The 20,643-nt window shown below is 39.7% G+C and overlaps 1 protein-coding gene across 1 annotated transcript in view; it reads right to left on the reverse strand.

The window, feature by feature from the left end:
* Window positions 1-1,215: 1,215 nt before the first annotated feature.
* LOC128071425 (fibronectin-like) overlaps window positions 1,216-20,643 on the reverse strand; it is a gene marked incomplete at both ends in the record, with an annotated part of 56,463 nt that continues 37,035 nt past the window's right edge. Inside the window, 17 exons of the mRNA XM_052664298.1 lie at window positions 1,216-1,354; window positions 2,438-2,904; window positions 3,859-3,948; window positions 5,045-5,224; window positions 5,451-5,540; window positions 6,333-6,509; window positions 7,394-7,481; window positions 8,325-8,512; window positions 9,702-9,971; window positions 10,739-10,852; window positions 11,515-11,670; window positions 12,198-12,362; window positions 13,488-13,604; window positions 14,322-14,591; window positions 16,589-16,678; window positions 19,018-19,200; window positions 20,310-20,582. Of these exons, the coding sequence (XP_052520258.1) occupies window positions 1,216-1,354; window positions 2,438-2,904; window positions 3,859-3,948; window positions 5,045-5,224; window positions 5,451-5,540; window positions 6,333-6,509; window positions 7,394-7,481; window positions 8,325-8,512; window positions 9,702-9,971; window positions 10,739-10,852; window positions 11,515-11,670; window positions 12,198-12,362; window positions 13,488-13,604; window positions 14,322-14,591; window positions 16,589-16,678; window positions 19,018-19,200; window positions 20,310-20,582 (3,057 nt within the window). The remainder of the gene's footprint in view (window positions 1,355-2,437; window positions 2,905-3,858; window positions 3,949-5,044; window positions 5,225-5,450; window positions 5,541-6,332; window positions 6,510-7,393; window positions 7,482-8,324; window positions 8,513-9,701; window positions 9,972-10,738; window positions 10,853-11,514; window positions 11,671-12,197; window positions 12,363-13,487; window positions 13,605-14,321; window positions 14,592-16,588; window positions 16,679-19,017; window positions 19,201-20,309; window positions 20,583-20,643) is intronic.

Genomic DNA, 20,643 nt, shown 5'->3' on the forward strand with positions numbered 1-20,643 from the left:
ACTCTCCGGTGGGAAGATTCACGGTTCTGATTATTCTCTATTTCATGTTTCTGGTGAAACTTTAGCTGTCGCAGTTTGAAAAGCCAGCTGATACACTACTGGTTTAAAAGGACTTTCTAGGGAATTCCCCAGTGGTCCAGTAGTTAGGCCTTGGCACTTTCACTGCCATGGCCTGGGTTCAATCCCTGGTCAGGGAACTAAGATCCTGCAAGCCACAAGGCATGGCCAAAAAACAAAAACAAACAAATATCCAGGTGCTATAAAGAAGAGTCAATGACCATTTAACCTCTATTGCAGTTTTGGGCTTCTATAGTCTTGAAATATGGGCTAGAATCTGCCTGCCAACACATGAGATGCAGGTTCAACCAATCCCTGAGTCAGGGCCCCTGGTGGAGGAAATGGCCGCCCACTGGAGTATTCTTGCCTGGGAAATCCCATGGACAGAGGAGCTTGATGGACTACAGTCCATGGGGTCACTAAGAGTCAGAAACAGGTGAGTGACCAAGCATATACATACAATCATGAAATAATGTGGGAATAAGGTAGCATTTTACATCAGGAACAAAACCAAGCAGGCACTGATATATGCAGATAAGGAATTTCCTTTACAGGTAATCACCAGGACTTCCCTGGTGGCTCCGATGGTAAAGAATCTGCCTGCAATATGGGAGACCTGGGTCCCAGGTTCAATCCCTGGGTTGGGAAGATTCCCTGGAGAGGGGAATGGCAACCCACTCCAGTATGCTTGCCTGGTGAATTCCATGGACAGAGGAGCCAGGTGGGCTATAGCCCATGGACTTGCAAAGAGTCAGACATGACTGAAGCAAGTAACCCTTTCACCTTCAATCCTTTCAGTACTTAAACATGACTCAGGAGCAGCAACCTAGTAAGATGAAGAGGGTCTGGGAACAGAGAACTGGAGACTTGTGTCCTGTATCACACCTGGCTGGAACTCAGAGTGTTGGACTAAACAATACTTGAAGTCCCTTCCAGGCCTATCACCACATCATGTTTGAGACTCTCTTTCTTATTCTTATGTATTTTCAAACATACTAGGATACTTTGAGGGAAAAAGGATGGAATTTAAAGTTGCTCATTTTCTTCGTGGAATTATTTCCCAAAGTCAAAAGACAAAAAGAGGAAAAGAACAGTCACTTGAAGAAGCATCTCTGGGCTGGTCCACAGTGTGCCCCAAACACCCAGACATTCACATACCAGAATTGCCCACGGTGACCACCTCCTCGCGAACCTTCTGCCTCTGCTGGTCTTTTACTGCCTCTACTATGATGTTGTAGGTGGCCCCCCTGGTAAGGCCCGTCAAGGTGGCACTAGCAGAGGTTCCAGGAACTCGGAACTGCAATGATTAGCATATCCAAAGTGGGGGACAAAGTGTTACAGTGAGGAACTGACATGACTTCCTCTGTTCTTTTCTCAATAACTCCTACTGTGTAAACAAGCAAAGGGAGACAAATAAAAATGGAGAGTGCAAAGGTCCCAACTAACCAAGGAGAGAAATGGAATTTAAGTGAGGGGTCGTCTCTACCTGCCAGATTTTCCTGCCCCAAATCTACCCTGCGTGCTCCATAGTTACCAGGAACCCTCACTAATTCTAGAGACAGCCTCCTCTTCGTTCTACTTTAGTTGCAAGTCTGGGCAAGCCCAGTGGCAGCCCTGGCCATCCCCCCTCACATAAAAGGGGGACACTGTGCTCTCTGGGAGACATTCATCCTACCCAAGTGGCATCTGACTCCAACATGGGGTCCTTCAAACACTTTGTCTGAGGGGCAAATCCTCAAACTCCTATTTCTAAGCTCAAAAGTCTTCAGTTTTTAAAATTCTGCCACTTTCTAAAACTAAGAAAACAGTAAAAACTGATATCAGCAAAACAAGAGAAATTTTAGTCAGTGAATCAATCACTTATAGGCACAGCTTCAGCCAAAGTCTTTCTCCTTTGACATATGGTAGAAAATGGGATTTGATTCTTCAAGGACAAACCATAATGACAGCATTTGAGCCCTTCCTAAACAAAAGTCAATTCAGGCAGGATCTCTCTCTCTTCTAAGATCACTTCTTTGTCTATATTACTGTGGAACCTCAAACAATTGAGAGTAACAGAAGTGATTTTGTTCTCTCCACTAAACGAAAGCTAATGACACTCTCTGGTACATCTCTTAAAGTAGAGTCATCTTGAGATTAAAAAAAAAACATCAGGACTTAAAGGGATAACTGTATACATAGAGCTGATTCACTTTGCTGTACAGCAGAAACTAATACAACACTGTATAGCAATTAAACTCCAATCAAAAAAACATCAAGACTTAATCACATTTCTAAGAGGTCCTAGAAGTAGGGTCACTGGACATCAGAGCTGGTCATTTCAGTAGCCTAGCTTACTTTTTCCCCAAGTGTCCCAGAAGTAAAAGGAAACATGAGTTACCTGTAAGGGTTCTTCATCAATGCCAACTGGATGACATGAAATGATATACTCAGAGCTTTCCTGGAATGGGGTCCATGAGATGGTTGTCTGAGAGAGAGCTTCTTGTCCTGTAGAAGCATTTGGATTGAGTCCCACAGCATGAGGGTAGAGATGATGGTCTACGTCTCCCCTGGGGACATGACCAATTTGGATCTCCTCATTTACATTCGGCGGATACGGTCTTGGCCTATGCCTTACGGGGGTGGCCGTTGTGGGCGGTGTGGTTCGCCTAAAACCATGCTCCTCAAAGATCATTTGTTGCCCAAGACTGGGCTGCTGACCAGAAGTGCCGGGAAGCTGAATACCGTTTCCAGTGTCATACCCAGGGTTGGTGATGAAAGGGGTCTTTTGAACTGTGGAGGGAACATCCAAGATCTCTGGTCCATGAAGATTGGGGTGTGGAAGGGTTACCAGCTGGGGGAGCTCATCTAGCCAAGAGAGGTTAGAGCCAAAAAAGCAAAGCGTGTTAAGCTCCCGGAAGTAGCCTCAGGAAGTCATTATCAATTCAGGCAACAACGACTATTTTACAATCTGATCAAAGCTCCTGAAAAATTAGCAGTTCTTAAATCACAAAACACTTTTTTTCCCCAGAAAGAAATCTTTATGATTTTTCTCAAAGTTTTCTTTATAGTTTAGAAGGAAAAAAAGTGTTAGTATGAATTTATCATACAAAGCTTTGAAACGCTAAGCCACATAAAAGCTGCCTCTGCTCGAATTAAGCCTAATGGAACTGAAATATGCAGGCTTTTTTCCCCTCTTTCTCACTTGAGAATCATGTTATAATGACTAGAATCTAGACTAATTATATCAGCATCTGAAGTATGAGAATATCAGAGGTTTGGTGCAGTAGTTTTTCATCGTCTGAAATGTTTAGAATAGGTTAAAACACATAACATAAAATTCATTTAAAAATTCTATCAGCATAAATAAAGCATTTTCTTCAAATTAAACTGAAATTGGATAAAAAGTAAGACATTACTTAGTTCAAGCCTCAGAAATCAAATAGTAAATAAAGACAAATGAGAAAGAGTTTTCTCTTCCCTCCCCACTTTTTATAATAACACTTTTAACTCCAAAAGAATATACAGACGAACAGCAATGATCGAAACTTGGCTTTTACATTCTAATATCTGGTTTGAACTTTCTAAAGATGAATAAAAGGTCTTTATATTGACTGGATAGGAAAAAAATGAAACTGAACTCTGCAGATGGTCAGGTCATTCTCGCTATCAAAAAGCACAACATACATGCTAGGCTGTTAGAGAAAAAAAAGTTCCATGAGAAATACATCAAAACCTGGAGCATTTTTGCACTGCAAGATAAATCGTCTGTAATTAGTTTTGTCATGGCCGGCTCCCCATTACCCAGAAGGTGCTTGTTACCTGTCTTTTTCCTCCCAATCAAAGGCTCACTCTTCTGATTGTTCTTGAGGGCAATGACTTGGATTGTGTACTCTGTTCCTGGTTCCAGACCTGATGGAAGGACAAATCATCACATTACATCTGTGGGCTCAGCTCATCAAATGGGAAGTTGATCTCTGAAGCAAGCATCCTCTCTTCAGCTGGTCGCTGGCCTCTTGAAAGGCAACGGAGACTTTGCTTTGCTTCTGTAAACACTCAAATACTCTGTATACAATGGGCACTTAGCAAATTAATTATCTTCCTATCAAATCTGACACCCGAATAAGCACTTTAACTTCTCTGGGGTATACTTTTTTAACATGTTGTCTCATCTGCTCTTTGAATTCAAGAAAACCTATCAGCATTGTACACTGCCAGTGAAATACACATTTAGGAGCGATCAGTGCAGACTGCATACATGAATCTACTTAGTGCCTAGGCCAGACCACTCTCAGCGGCAGGATCAATGAAAAGTCAGACTACAGAACGTGCTCTGCAAGAAAGAATGATCACTCTTTGTGTGGTCCTGGTAGGACGTATCCAAATCAACACCTTCCATATCTGATTCTGTTTTCCTAACTCCAAAGTTTCTAAAAAACAGTGTCTCCTGGTACCTGTGTGTTCTATAGGATATTTTAAGTCAAGATGATACCCTATACACATATAGTTTTAATTTCTTAGACAAAAATGATACCAGAGGCCTATGATCTCTTATTCCCATCCCAAGCACACTCTCCAGTATGAGAATCAATTTGCCTCGAGACCTATCCTGGGAAACTGGATAATGAAAGCCATGAGAGGTGGCACTCTGGCAAATCTTCCAGCTTATCTTTCTTTAGGTTGCTGAGTAAGAGAACAGTATCAGCATTTGGTAGTTTGCTTTGAAAAATGTCTTTTTCTAGGAAGAACTGATATGTGTTTGGCAAACATACAGCAAATAAAAGGATTCCAGAATATGACAGTACCGAAGTTATTGCATTTTCATGAATTCATGACTTCTGAGATGTATTGTGCTTAACAGCGCCTGTGTAGACAATGCCCTCTGAAGTGATCAGAAATGGGCTTCTTGATCTGATGGTAGAGCACCAAAGACACAGTTGCAGTCTGCTAAGCACTTTGTGTGTCCCAAAGAGTAAAAAGGAAAATGGTAGAATGGATGCAGCAATACCAGTAATAGTAGCTTCTGTGACACCGGGGCGGGGCCGAGGGACCACTTCTCTAGGAGGGGACCCAGGCTTCTCATACTTGATGATGTAACCAGTAATCCTGGCACGGGGTGGCTGCCATGATACCAGCAGGGAGTTGGGTGTGGTGGCCAAGAAACGCAGGTTGGATGGTGCATCAATGGCTAAAAGAAAACAAAATTAGGTCTCTTTAAGAAAATGAACAACCATTTATTCATTCTCCTAGCCTTTAAAAATGGACTTGAAAGGATCTAAGAATTCTATAACCTGTAAAAATGATTCACTGTGATTTTAATACAGAAGTATCAACCTCATTTTTGTTGCTCAGGTCCACATGACTGATCACACATACATATAAAGGGACATTTCTTCAGTAGAAAGTGTAGTTACCAGTGGAGGCATCGATGACCACAGGGGAGCTCCGGGCATTGTCATTCAAGGTGTACAAGTGGATCTTGTAGTCAGTACCAGGTTGTAAACCTGAAATTGGTAAAGAGATGATTTTTATCTGATCTCCATTTACTAGGAAAATTTTCAAACTCATCTGTGATTTTCATGATTCTTCCTATCGTTGCCTATATATACAAACCACTAAAGTGGTTCAAATTGAATAAATTAGAACATGGTATGGGTGCTAACTGTCCATGAGAAATATATCTCAAAAGAAAGGCACTGATGCACACCAAGACACTTCCTAAAATAAATTTTAAAATACAAAAATGCTGTGTTAAAAGTGGCCATTTTGGTGATAAATAGGGGTGAGGACCTATTATCTGTGTTTTAATCTGATGGTCACTGGTTGGTAACTGAGATCAGAACTTTAAATCTCAAAAAGTTCTAAACTGACCCAGATAGTAAACATTCTCTGACAACAACTTCGATCTCTGTGAAATAGTACTGTTTCCTTTTTAAATTTAATTTTGCTTTAAAATCTACATAAATGTTAAGAACTATACATTCTTTCTGAGTTTCTTTTGGATATCAAACATTATGTTTAATTTTTTTTTTTTCCGTAAGAAAGGGTTCATTGGTGAAAGATCAAATTTGTTGAATGGGACTTATGCCATTTCTCTGGCAAACATTAGCAAAACCAGGCATTTGCAGGACAAAATTTTTGATCACAGGATGGAAATAGGTTGTAAACAATAGAGCTGGGTTATCATAAAACACTGAAGATAAATTTAATCAGTGTAAGTGGTAGAAAAACTAATCAGGTAATTTATGTTGTGAATTACAGTTGACAGATGTGGTCAGAAGAGTGGGTTCTCAGACCTGTGATGGTGTAACTTCTGACATCTGGCCTGATGGTTCTCTGAATGGGAGTCTGGCCGTTTGCTGGGATAGCATCAACTTGGAAGCCGGTGATTGTCTCCGTCTTAGTTCTCCAGCTAATGGTGATGGTGGTCTCGGTAGCATCTGTCACCCGGGCCCTTCTTGGAGGGCTGATATCTGCATGGGATGATAGCCACAGATTAGTATTAGTGCCTGCCTGGCTCATATAGTTAAGGTTTTGATATTAAATTATTTTTTCTATACCAAATATATCCATTTTTATATATTACTAATAATGTGTACATTTTCTCCTGTGGCAACCAGAGAGAAAAGCTCCCAGTAATCAGGAAAAAAGAAAATATTCACCTCGTGTATCTTTTTTTTTTTGAGAAATGAAAAGCTTTACAGATATGGCCAGTGTTTTTCAGGGCTGGCTTTAGATATCTATAAATACCTCAGCAAGTGTTAAAATTATTATCACAATATAAAATATATGTAGTAACATAAGGAAGGCATATAAATTATATATGTGTGTATATAATATATATAATAATATATTGCTAGTATTTTGTCATTCTTATAAGGATTCATATATTTTCTCAACAGGTATGATGCCATCCCTGTTTTGTAGATCAGAAAACTCTGACATTTTATTTGATTTCTGAAAGAGAATAACTGTGGGTTATTGATATGGCAGAAAACTAGAATCTGGGCCACCATCGTCTAATACTTACTACACTGTTAAAGATACAAGAGAAGCCAGCATGCCCTCCCCAACCTTCACTCTATGAAAACAAATTCTAACCAGTAGAACATAACCTAAGTGTAAGTCCTAGTTCATTGCACTAATACTATCACACCATGAAGTGATTCTATGTATGTGCCAGCACACCACCTTCTGGAGAGGGCCACAGAAGTAACTCAAAAAGAGAGGCAAGCCAATCAGTTTCCAAACCGGGAATCATTCCATTGTCAACTTGGTGATCTAGAAAAGCATTTGCCATTCTTTAATTTTTGTTTATAAAGAAAGCTAATCAACACTAAAAAGTTTGATTACTCACTCTCCAGAGTTGTAATGACTCCCTGAGCCGGTCTGCTTGTCAAAGTGTCCTTAAGAGCATAGACACTCACTTCATATTTGGTGGCAACCTAGAAAGAAGGGCACAGTAAGCTTCAGCAACGAGCTATTCTGAAGCCTGGGAATTTTCACTCTAGCGTTCAAAAAAAATGCAATGGTTAGAAAAGAAAAAGACAAAGCTAGCGAAAACCACAGAACTGTACACTCTTAGCTTAATTTGCAGATTATCAACAACATATTTAACTACATGAATTTAAAAATGTATTTAGGGTTAAGCTCAAGTAAGCTATAATTTAGATATTTCCACTCAGCTGACACATAATGAGGAAAATGCTATTAGCCTGTTTTCTCTTTTGTGACTTGAAAGGTGCAAATCATGAATTTGTCTGATCATAGAGAGGAAGAGAATAGTCTTATCTCTGAACCCTCTTTCTGTAGTTTCTCCTGAAATTGGCCTTATGTTAAGAAGTACACTAGTTTCCTAGGTACCTGGCTAGCTCTTTGCATGTACCTCTAGAGGTTAAAAAATGACTTCAGGAAGGTGGTATTAGGCTGCATTGGTAAAAATTGGAGAATATTTCTTGCAAGGGTAATAACACTCAGAAAAGCCATAAATAAAATGGATTTATGCATTCAGCCTATGGCTATATAAATTGCTCCCCCCACTACACACACACACAATATTTTAAAATAAACAGAATACATGTAAGAGCTATGCAACATCCAGTGCTCCTCATAAAATCCTGTCCCTATGAGTCATCTGGAAAAGCTTCATTCTACTTGACACAAAATTATGACAAAATTAATCTGACAGCAAAGAACACAGATTTCTTATGACATTTTATTTCCACCACTGTCAATTGTATAAGAGATGACCTACTTCTTTACTCCAGTGAAAAACAGACACTTCTTACCATGAGTCCTGACACAACCACAGATGAGCTATCGGGAGCAAGGTTGATTTCTTTCATCGGTCCGGTCTTCTCCTTCGGGGTCACCCGCACTCGATACCCAGTGAGCTGAACATTGGGTGCCGTCCACTGGGCGGTCAGGCTGGTTGGTGTCACCTGAGTAAACTTCAGGTTGGTCGGTGCAGGAATGGCTGTTGGGATGGTTATCGATTAGAGTTTATCTTACGTAAATGCGGGAAGGGGGGAAATAAAGTGAATTCCAACGAGTACATAGGTTGTGCTTGTTTGGTTTGGTAGGTACCCTAGTCAAGCAAAGATTCAGTATAGAAAAGTACAAAAGGGGATGCAAAATGAAGAAAATGCTTGCTGAAAAATAAAGTGCTTTTTAATCCAGCAATACTCAGGATCACTGAAAACATCTGGGTAAATGCCAACAGTCTAAGAGAATTTAGGTTTTAGTAGTTTGGGTTTTTTTTTTTTTTCTTTCCCTTAATGAATTAAAAAAAAAAGTCACATTGGTTTATTGACCATTAGGATTGATTTTCCATTTCTAAGGGAAGATGAGCAGCAGCCCCTTTCTGACAAAAATTATCTTTGTGCAGAAAACCATTTCACAGAGTATTCCATTCCAAAGATAGAATTATGTTTTTATTCTCTTTATTTGGACCCCATGGAAGATATCACTGCTAAATCTGAAGTATTCTCCGTGGTGCAGCATAGGAAGAAAATTGGCTCACAACAGAAGCAGAAAGGAGAAGCAGATAGCAATAATACAGATTGTCACCTCCAGGTTTTATGCTGTCACAACGGGACATCTTTAGCATTCCACGCTGCTTCAGAGACAAAGCACAAGAAGATAAGGCATGGTGGAAAGCATCTGCCCTACCAACTCTTTCCTATGCATCTGATTCTTAGGCCATCGAGCAAAATTATACACTGAGCGTGTGATCTCTAACCAGAGAAGGAAGGGCTCACCCATGTTTTCTCAGAATCCTGCTACTATGAAATGGCTCAGTTTGAGTTCCTTTCTGAGAGTAGGCTCTAAGATGCCAGATTTCTTTCTTTCATACACAGTGAGCATAACCACAGGGAGACAAGAAATAATCGACAATTTTCATGTTAACTTCAAATGTCTTGCATTATGGCCTTGGTAGTAAGCCAAGCCACTCCAAAATTTCCTATTATTAGAATTTCTCTATGTCACCTACACTTCACTGCTTATTACTGTTCTCCTTTAAAGAGGGGCTTTCCTAATAGAGAGGCTGTCTTTCTGGGTACCCCCTTACATTGGAATCAATAGCCTGATAAAAGTGTAATGCACTCAGCAGGGCATAAAGCCACTGCTCCCACGAGCACCCAGTGGTGCGATGAACGATATACCTGTGGACTGGGTTCCAATCAGGGGCTGGCTCTCCATATCATCGTGCAAGGCAACCACACTGACTGTGTACTCAGAACCCGGCCTGAGGCCTTGCAGCTCTGCAGTCTCCTCTTCACCATCAGGTGCAGGGAATAGCTCATGGATTCCATCCTCAGGGCTCGAGTAGGTCACCCTGTACCTGGAAACTTGCCCCTGTGGGCTTTCCCAAGCAATTTTGATGGAATCGACATCCACATCAGTGAATGCCAGTCCTTTAGGGCGATCAATGTCTGTTAGGCAAATTAATGGTAAGAGGTTATGTGAAAAGCAAGTTGTGAAATAAGCATTTTGATAACATGCAAAGCAGTTCTACAGATACCATTTTTTCTTTGATGAATTAAATTCCAATTAACCCACTATTAAATAGAAAATTACTTGACCCTTGCTTAAGGCTTTTTGGTTCAGAAAATATTTAATGTCGCATCTCTTACTAAAACATGAGTGTACGTGAGATGCGAAGATACCCTGCAAAATGTCCCCAAATGAGGATTTATTTATATACATTTTAGGATATTCTACCAAGATTTGTTTTGGCAATGTGATGTTAGTCTCACAGACCTGGATTTCTTTTATACTTGGAAGTGGTAAAGTTGATTTTAAATGTTAGATTCAGATTGTTATAATCTTTAACTCCCTCCCCCACCCATTGAGTATTTAAATTAAATGTTGGTCCAGCCACACAAATGCTCCAAACATAATAGCTTCATGTGGCAAACTTCAATCAACTTTACCATCCAGCTGTCGAAAAGGAGGCGCAAGCACAACATTTTATAGATTTGCTATAGGCTAATAAGATTTTGCTGAGGCCATTTGAGCAAAAGCAATTCAAAGCATAGCACAGCTAACTATGGTAGTTCCCCAACTTCTTTCCCTGTGTGTTCATCACTGAGAAGGAAAAATGTTTGCAATGGGCTCAGCTCAAGATACAAACTAGGTATCCAGACACCTAAGAACAAAGTGTGACTTTGAACATGGAAAACAGACACTGGTTACGTACTGGTTACCGCTGTCTGAACCAGAGGCTGACTCTCTCCATTTTGATTCTGAGCATAGACACTGACCACATACTCCACTGTGGGCTGCAAGCCTTCAATTGTCATTTCTGTTTGATCTGCAAAGGGAGTGAAAAGCAAATGTAGCTTGTACGTCATCCATTATGACAACCAAGGACTTTCAGAATTCGGTAATAAATGTGTAGTGGCCAGGAATTTTCATATGCGGAATTATCATGAAAATATTAGAGGACTCACACATGGATTTCCTCTTGGACAAACCTGTTCATTGCTAATACAAATTACCATATTGGAGTGAAGTACACCAAAGGATAAACTCTAAAATTGAATATGATGGGGCCAACAATGAATGATGTTGCTCTTGAAAAAATGAAAACTAACTGGACTTTAAGATATCACCTGAGGATCCTCATTTGACAATTGTTTTATATGAAAACAGAAACAAGAGCTAAAAGAATCTTTAAAAGTCAGCTAGGCCCATCTGTCTCTTCTCAATGTGCATGATACACAAAATCACCAAGATGAATCTAGTAATTTAAGATGTGCACACCAAACACTACTACACATATAAAAACAGAAATGCACTCCCCCTAAAACTTCTACTGTATAGGGAGTTGGTAACAACCGTGAGCCCCGAATTCACAAATGAGGAAACTCTGACTATATAGTACTCAGAGCCAGCTGGTCATTTATTTACAAAAACATATCATGTGGTCCTACTCTGTTTATCCTGATGTTGTGAGAGGTTGGCTCTTCTTACCTGGACCTACAGTTTTCGTTTTCGATGGTCCTGGGCCATTTTTAGGAGCAGTGGTCACTCTGTAACCAGTAACAGGGGAACTTGAAGGCAGCCACCTGACACTGATGCTGTTGTCTTGGACATCAGTCACTTGCATCTGGGATGGTTTGTCAATTTCTACAAATAAAAACCAAGAGAAACCAATGAAGCCCCAGCTCCTAGGGACAAGACTAAACTACTCTTTGTCTCCAGTTCTGGTACAGACAGAATAATTTCTTACTACTACTACTACTGACTCTTAGATGTTTATTTTGAAGATGCAGAGAGAACTTTTGAGAGCTGGTGCTTGGATCTTGATAAATTGCCTATTTTCAATATGACTGTTTCACTCACAAAGAAATTATATGTCCTATAGAGGCTCGTCTCCTTATCTTATCAGCTCATCCACTCATTCATTAACAAATATTTACTGCATTCTCTGTGCCTGTCTGTATTACAGGCACATGAAATATAGCAATCAACAAAACAGACAAAAATCCCTGCCCTTGGGGTGCTTCTTATATATCTGGCTCAAAACTCTGTAGCTGTTGCTTCATCTTTTTACAAAAGAAAATCAGTTCCACAACGAGGAAAATACTTTGGGAGAACACTGTAAAAACTTTTTGAGTAAATGAGCCTGGGTCATCTGAGAGGAAGATAAGTACCTGTTCGGTAATTGATGGAAACGGGCTTGCTGCTTGCCGGGCTGTCCCCACGGCCGGTGACAGCATAGACAGTGATGGTGTAGTCCACTCCAGGTTTAAGACCACTGATGGTAGCTGAAGACTTGCTCCCAGGCACGGTGAAGTCCTGGACAGGGCTACTCCCTCCTATGTGAAACGGGGTTAGTTCAAAGTGTGAGGGACTGACAGACACTTGGGGATTGCTGAGTTGCTGAATTAACATACTGAGAGCAGCATGTAAGTTACGCCTTTGCTTATTCACTTTTAAAGAGTGCTATTAACAGATCCTGAACAGAAAAGTATATTTATTTATGTATGTAGTAAGCCTTGAGTGTGTAAAAATTGAGAGAAAAATTGCAGTTAAAATGCTATTTTAACCTTGCAGCTTTAACATGTGGTAGGTTAAAATTAGAAGGAGAAAGAAGGTAAGTCCTCAACTCAAGACTGCCCATATTGGGCTTCCCTGGTGGCTCAGTGGTTAAAAAAAAAAAAAAAAAAAATCTGTCTGCCAAGGCAGGAAACGTGGGTTCGATCCCTGAACCCACATCCCTGGAAAAATCCCACACGCCATGGGCCACATGCCATGCACCACAGCTTCTGAGCCTGTGCTCTAGGGCTTGTGCTCTTCAACAAGAGAAGCCATTGCGATGAGAAGCCCGTGTACCACAACTGGAAAAAGGCCTGTGCAGCAACAAAGGCCCAGCACAGCCACAGTTTCACATGCTGGGGTCCTTTTCCAAAATCTTAATGGAATACATTCATGTTAAATAAAATCTGGAAAATACAGGAAAGTAAAAGGAAGAGAAATACAAATTACTTATCATTTCACCACTGATAATACAGTTGCGAATTTACAATCCTCCTTCCGCAGCTCTACTGTTCCCCTTTGCTGCTGCTGCTGCTAAGTCACTTCAGTCGTGTCCGACTATGTGCGACCCCAGAGACGGCAGCCCACCAGGCTCCCCTGTCCCTGGGATTCTCCAGGCAAGAACACTGGAGTGGGTTGCCATTTCCTTCTCCAATGCATGAAAGTGAAAAGTTTAAAAAGTGAAGTCGCTTATTTCCCCTCTAGTATTATACAAACAATGTTTTATCTTGATTTTGCCAACAGTTTTATAATACATATTTCCTACACACTCTTAAAAAAAAACATCAAGGCTCCACTGAATGGACTTGCCAAAGTTTCTTTAATTAGGCATCCAATACTGGGCTTTAAGGTTACCCATGACAGAAGACTCGATCAGGGTGTGAAGAAGCCCTTCCCTAACGCACCTGTTTCTCCATAGGTGATCCTGTAGTATCTCACTGTGACGGCAGGAGCATCCCAGCTGATCAGCAGGCTAGTGGGGGTTGCAGCAATGACTTCCAGGTCCCTTGGAACATCAGAAACTAGAAATACAAGGGAAAGTTTTCACATCCGTAACTTTCAAAGGATGCCCTGATCCACCTTTTGTTCACTCTGTGGAACACTGTTTTTATGCTTCCTCCATATAATAATGTAAATGCTATACAAAATCAGCAAAATTAAAAGTTATGAACAACGCTAGGTTAGGGGTCAAGGAGACAATTCAAATTGTGGCAAGATGATTATTTCAAGTTTATTGAAGAGTTTTCTGAAAAGTATTTCTTAAGAGTATTCTGAAAAAATTTTGGAACAAAGTAAAAGTTATAAAAATAATATAATGAACACCCATATTTCCTGTCTTTAGGTATTTGCTAATTGGTGATATTTGCCGCATTTCCTTGCCTCTATGCCTTTTTGTTAATCCATGTGAGACTGAAGTACAGAAATGATGATACTTCTTCCCTAAGTACTTAAGCATCTATAGCCTAAGAACAATTTACAATGTTATATTAAAATGATTTTGTTTTTAAGAGAACTTTGAAACAGAACATTTTCAACTTTTCGAATAAAACTTTAGTTCTTAAAAATGCACATACATCTAATTCAAGTAAGAAATTTCTTAGAATAAAGAAGTTATCTCACAACCATAATCTATTTTTTTTACGATATGATGACTCAGACAACACAAAGCTGTGTCACAGAAGCTACTGCCTGCATAGGAAAGTCCTCTGAATTTCTTTGCAGATGGGAAAACAAGTTACCTGTTGATTGCTGGCCAACCAAGGGCTGACTTTCCTCTTTGCTATTAAGAGCGACAATGCTGACCACATATTCTGTGCCTGGGTTCAGGTTGGTGAGGGTGATGGAATTCCGAGAAGGGGGCACTCGATCTTCCCGAGGTCTTCCACCCATGTGTTCAGGATGATGGCGGATCCTGTAGCCAGTGATGGTGGCTCGCGGAGCAATCCAATGGACAGTGAAAGAGTTGGCAGTGATATCAGAAAAGTCAATGCCACTTGGGGAGTCGAGAGCTGTTTTTCCCATTCAGGGGAGGAAGAGATAAAGGGGAAAAAAAGATAGCACCAACTTAGGAACTGAGGAAGAATGTAAGGAAAAGTAATATCCATCCAATGTTTCAACCCTTTTCTACTAACACAATGAATTGTCATGAACCTTAGGTTCACACTGGTTCTAAGGCACAGATATATTTCAAAATAATAAACTGACTCTGCTCAAGCTGTCCAACTCATTTTTTTTTTCTTTTTGTTTTGGCTAAGTAATCCCGGTAATTCTGCATCACATTTGAAGACAGGAGTTTTAGATATTCTGGGAACTACTAGTTTTCAAATGCTTCAGTGTTCCAGAATTCTGTTTCTATCCTCTAAGTGTATCTCTCAAAGTAAGGCAAGACCTGCCCACTCTCAAGGCAAGTGTTTGGCTTTCAAAGAAGCTTTCTGCACTCAAGAGGGAATTGATATGGCAACACGGCGCTAACAATGCCAAACAAAAAATTTTCTAAAACTAAAATAAGACTTCATCCTGGACAAATTACAATTCACCTGATTCCTTATGAATTGAGAATTTAGTGCATTGAAGAAAAATTAACAAAATTTAGAGCTGGTCCCAAATTCAAAGCACTTAACTTCTCTGGGATTTCTAGCAATTTTCATTTTACTTATAACATTTACTTCAATAACATACTCAAATCAAATTGAGATACCACAACTTCTTCTTAGAAGCAAGTGGACTATAAAAAATAAGTAAGTGGTTATATTAAAGTGCACTTTTTTAAAGGGAAAAATTAACAGAAATACTCATATTTAAGAAGGGCAAATATTATGGGATTCTATTCTACTCCCTTTATATAGTAAATGAATATTCCATCAAATAAGAAAAAAAGAAATAGTGGCTTAGTAAGGAGGGAAAATACTTAGATGACAATGACAGTGTTGGGTCAGCCATTAGACAGAGCTGTCTAATAAAAAGGAATTTCACTATGTCTCAATAATGGAAATTACAAAATATTATTCTTGGGAGATAGTTTTAAAAAGACAGACAACAAAGTTTCTGAACTATTTTCAATCTTCCCTGGAGGCAGAGAGTACAGTCTTAGTGATTGGAAGTCAGAGTAACAGTTGAGTAAGGTGTTTTAATTTTTAAAAAAAATCAGTTTTTTTAATTGAAGTATAACTGATTTACAATGTTTTGTTAATCTCTGCTATACAGCAAAGTGATTCAGCTATACATATATATACATTCTATTTTTTAATATTCTTTTCCATTATGGTTTATGATAGGGTATTGAATATAGCTCCCTGTACTATAGAGTAGGACCTGATTGTTTATCCATCCATATGTAATAGGTTGAATCTGCTAATCCCAAAACTCTCAGTCCTTTCCTCCCCAACCCCTTTCTGTTTGGCAACCACAAATCTGTTTTCTATATCTGTAAGTCTGTTTTTGTTTCATAAATATGTTCATTTGTATCATATCTTAAATTCCATATATAAGTGACATGGTATGTGTCTCTTTCTGACTTACTTCACTTACTATGATAATCTCTAGTTACATCCATGTTGCTGGAAATGGCATTATGATTTCATTGCTTTAAAATGACTGAGTAGTATTCCATTGTATATATGTACCACTTCTTCTTTAGCCATTCATCTGCCGATGGTCATTTAGGCTATTTCCATATCTTGGCTATTGTAAACAGTGCTACTATGAACAGAGGGTTGTGTGTGTCCTTTTGAATTATCATTTGGCTGTGTATACGCTCAGGAGTGGGATTACTGGATCATATGGTAACTTAATTTTCAGTTTTCTAAGGAATCGCCTCACTGTTTTCCACAGTGGCTGTACCCATTTACATCCCCATAAGGTGTCTTAATTTTTAAGACTAGTGGTTAAAGATAATGACCGTTCCCCGCAAAAAATGGAGACGTATTTTTAGAAGCAGCACCAAATTCTGCTCTTCAGAATTGGTAGGTGAAAGCCACTCTATAAGCGTGTCACCCACATGACTCACCGGTTTTCTGTCTTCCTCTAAGAGGTATACTCTCATGCTGCTCGTAAACACTGGAGACGCTGACTAAATACTCGGTCCCAGGCAGGAGATCTGAAAAGACAAGTGAGAATTATTTTTATAATGTGCTTGAAAGAATGAAAAACCAAAGCACCCTCGGTACTATTTCACCTAATAAAATATCCAAGAGTCCAGTTCTAGAGCCTATTTACACTGAAGTGAACGTTGCTACCTGGAGAGGGGCTGTCGGCAGTGATGAGGAAGGGCCGCCCTACCCTGTAGCATCTTTAAGCCTTTCCCTCAACTCCACTTCTGCGGGTGTGACTCAGCTGCATCTGAAATAAGCTGGAGCTTCTGCAGCACAGTAATATTTCTGTCATTCACTTAACAGCATGTCTGTTGAGGGCACGTGATCGAGACTACGGCACGGCAGCTATCATTTATACTCCTTGCAGCAACAGAAGGAGGTAGACTGCAACTTTTTAAAACTGGTTGGTTACCAAACAATAAACTGCCAATATTTAAAAGGTCTAATTTGACAGATTCTGACAATCTGTAGACTTCTGAAACCATCACCACATTCCAGACAATGAACATATCCATTACCTCCAAAAGTTTGGTTTAAAATTATCCCCAGCTCACAAATGAGAAAAATAAGGCACAGAGAAGTTATTTTTTCTGATGTATGTGCCCAAGATGACAGAGGAGATGACCCAAGCCAAGACCAATCGTCTTAACAATTAACCTTTACTTGAAAAGAGTCATACTTATTATTGAGGGTGATGGATTCTGCCATATTAAGATAAGAACAGAAAATTTAAGGGGCTTCCCAGGTGGCTCACTGGTAAAGAATCTGCCTGCTGTGCAGGAGATGGACCAGACATGGATTTGATCTCTGGATCAGGAAGATCCCCTGGAGGAGGAAATGGCAACCCACTCCAGAATTCTTGCCTGGGAAAATCCCATGGACAGAGGAGTCTGGAGGGCTACAGTCCATGGAGTTACAAAGCCAAACATAACTGAGCAAGTGATAGCACACACACACAGAATATTTGAGTTGAATATACATTCCTGGGTCTCCTTTCATTCTGAGGTATGAAAAAGATACAGAGTAAGGTTTCTAACCTTTGAATTCCTATACCCAAGACCCTTTTCCCACTACACCATCTCCCCTTCTGCAGGGGCCCCTGAAAGTTTTATGAAATCACGAGACTAGGGAACAGGATGTGTGGACTCCCGTTTCCTCCTTCCTGCTTGGCCAGGGGCAATGGATTAGCCACTGGAGACCTCAGTTGCTTCAACTGTATAATCAGGATAATTAATGGCTTCTCTGGGGGAAAATGGCTACCTTGAGATCTAGAATTGGATCTAGAATAAGACCTTAGAACATTCGAACACGTGACAGGTCTGTGGCTAATGTGGGGCAGACAGTGGTCCTGAAGCAGAGCCTTGTGTAGTGGGTAATGCTGTAACTACTGATTCCAGAATGCTCCAGAACAGAATCATAGTCCCACTGACAGGCAGACATAAAGATTTCTCACCCTCAGCCACAAAATGAGAAACCAGGACTATGGTCATGCTGAGTTGCTTTTTCTTTGTATTTCATTCTCTAAAATACGTCTGAAAGATGGAAGATGTCTTCAGACCATCATTAGGTAGTGTACTTAAGTGTGAGCTAGTTTTCCCTTATGTAAAAATGTTTGCTGTTCTTATATGTGTATTTTACTATTAGAGCAAAAATAATGAGAAGCAATATTTATGTGAAAAGCAACATGTAGTAGTCTCCTTTTATTGTCTTTAATAAAAAATATCAATTTCAAAAGGGTAGGAACTAGAAAGAAACGATTTCCATAAACTGTGGCTGTTTATTTTAGTGTCAGTTATTTTCAAAAGTCCTTCGCCATCAGAGAAATCCTGCTAACAGATTCTTTTTGAAGTACAAATTAAACTTCTGGCTCTGTCTTCAAAATAAAATCCTGATCTATCCTGAGTGACCAGTCGCTGTTTCTAAGTTTCAAATACCAAACAGATTACCTGCTGACACTTATATGAGAATAAAACAGATGCCACGACACCAGCTTCAATCCTCATTTTTTTCTCTCGCTAAACACTGAGATTTAGTCATGCAACGTCTCTTGGCACACATTTGTTTTTAATGTGCTTATTTGGAAACAGAACGTGTTTGAAGTCTTTGAACTTCACAGTTGGTGTTTTTCCACTGATTTTTAAAAAGTTGTAGATATCAAAGATATGTTAAAATAACAACAAATATAACATCTTTTAAAATTATAGAGCTGTGCATTAGATTTGGAATCTAGTTTGTAGTTCTGTTGTTTCTGTCTTAATCTCTGTTGCCCCTACCCGAGAACACAAAATTCTTTTCCTTATGTGCTAGCCTAGTATTTATTGAACAAATACACTTGAATGCTTACTTGTTAAGACCACTGCGTTGTCTGAAGGAGAAATTGACAGCTCGGCAACATCCTCCTCATTTTTCACAGGCGAGTAGCGTACCAGAAGGTTGGTCAGTTCAATGGATGAAGGTGGAGCCCAGGTGACACGCATTGTGTCGGGACCAACATTGGTAAATCGCAGATCAGTGGGAGGAGGGACAGCTGGTTTCAAGTAAGAAGGAAGACTCGGTTAATGTCACTTAAAAAATAAAGCTTAACAAGGATAGCTGGAAAGGTAAAAACCAGTATTTCATGCATAAAGGAAATGAGTCATCATGCAAATAGTCTCATCTAATCTAAGTCATAGTGAACTATTGTTAAAAATAAAACACTACACCCAGTACTGTTAGGCCCCTTTAACCTTTCTGCCATCCATATATTTTAAAGAAAAATTTTAATCCACTTTCAAATACATAAAATCAAGGTACATGATTAATACCACTGATGATTATTTGATCCCAGGCTGAAGAGGCTTAAGTTGCCACACAGCAAAGAGAAACATAGCGATACTTTCCAAAGAAACACATGCACACAAACAACAAGACAGGAGGTCCTAAATGTCCCCCTGACAGGAGTGGCTACAGCTACGCCACAGCTACAGTTCCATCAGTGAATTCTACTTACAAGTGAGAAGGGTTCATGCAAATGGGTTCTCAGCATGTTTCTTACCATGCAGGGCAGAGAACCTTTATAATGTTGCATGCTGGTCCCCAGTCTGTGGTTAAAGAGGAGTTTCTTCACCTTATCATGGCAATAAAACCTAGAATGTACCAAAGTCTCTTTTTCTCCTACCACCAAAAAACCCTCCTTCCACCCTAACCTAAATTTCAATTAGTTTTTAGACACTCACAAAAAAGATGGTAGAGTTTATGAAAGAGTAGAAGGAAGAGTCTAATGGTACATTTTGGAAGTACATTTCTTCTTATTAACTGGTGCTCTTGATACAGTTTGGTATAAATGTTAGATTAAAAAAAAAAAATTCCAGGTCTGCAAATTCAATGAACCATTGGTATTTTTTATTTGATAGATCAGATATCTATATTTCTCTAGCTTTATACAAATTCATATTCATGGCTTCAGTGAAAATGTACTTAAGACTACTGCATATGTCTTCATCCAATCAGTGAAGCATATGCCTTCCACTCCTTACCCTCTCTTAATCTTTGGGAAATTGCTGGGTTTTCCCTTGAAACATCCACATTTAACCAGAGTGACTGGGGACAGCATGCAACACCATCCATGTCTTAAACACAGAAGTTTTCAAAATTCACCCGTTTGTTGTGTCAGTGTAGTAGGGGCACTCTCTCCGCCATTAATGAGAGTGATAACGCTGATGTCATAGTCAATGCCGGGCTCCAGCCCTGTGACTGTGTAGTATCCTACTGAGGAGTCCACAAAATCTTCAAAAATAGGGATACCTTCTCCTGCCGCAACTACTGTGATGCGGTACCCAATAATGGTGGAAGAGTTTAGCGGGGTCCACCTCAGGCCGATGCTTGAATCAGTTATATCAACAAAGCTTAGGTCAGTGAGTTGGGGCACCTCTATTGAGTTACAAAGCAAAAGAGGGCAAAAGGAAAACAGAGGCAAAAAAGAGGAAAAAAT

Source organism: Budorcas taxicolor, unplaced genomic scaffold (assembly GCF_023091745.1).
Source record: "Budorcas taxicolor isolate Tak-1 unplaced genomic scaffold, Takin1.1 scaffold589, whole genome shotgun sequence".
Classification (NCBI taxonomy): domain Eukaryota; kingdom Metazoa; phylum Chordata; class Mammalia; order Artiodactyla; family Bovidae; genus Budorcas; species Budorcas taxicolor.